Below are 466 nucleotides of genomic sequence, written 5' to 3' on the forward strand. Positions count from 1 at the left end.
GGACCAATCCAAAGCGATTATGCAAGACGGCGGACCAATCAGCTCCGCCATCTCATGAATATTCATAGACTTGGCTGAGTCAAAGCTTTTAGGCGAGTTTGTGTAGATCTACAGCATCATGCTTAGACTTTTCAAAGAGACAAACTCCATTTTCTTATGAATGGAAAGTGAAAAACCCTGTTTCGCTTAAATTGGGTTCTTTCCTGTCCTGAGAAACACAACAGACCCCAAAAAGGCAAGCTGAAGAGAGAACACACACACAGACCAAGCGACAAGAAATGACCATGACTACCATGCCAGAGAGTCTAAATAGCCCCGTCTCAGGGAAGGCTGTCTTTATGGAGTTTGGGCCGCCCAGCCAGCAAATGTCTCCTTCTCCCATGTCCCACGGACACTATTCCATGCACTGTTTACACTCCGCGGGCCACTCTCAGCCTGACAGCTCGTACAGCACAGCTTCCTCCTT

The 466-nt window shown here is 47.9% G+C and overlaps 1 protein-coding gene across 1 annotated transcript in view; it reads left to right on the plus strand.

Annotated features, from left to right (window-relative positions):
- The first annotated feature begins 284 nt into the window (after positions 1 to 284).
- Positions 285 to 466, plus strand: part of DLX1 (distal-less homeobox 1) — a 3,766-nt gene continuing 3,584 nt past the window's right edge. The window contains exon 1 of the mRNA XM_031058361.1: positions 285 to 445. Coding sequence (XP_030914221.1) covers positions 285 to 445 — 161 coding nt within the window. The remainder of the gene's footprint in view (positions 446 to 466) is intronic.

The sequence above is a fragment of the Geospiza fortis genome, unplaced genomic scaffold (assembly GCF_000277835.1).
Source record: "Geospiza fortis unplaced genomic scaffold, GeoFor_1.0 scaffold112, whole genome shotgun sequence".
NCBI lineage: Eukaryota > Metazoa > Chordata > Aves > Passeriformes > Thraupidae > Geospiza > Geospiza fortis.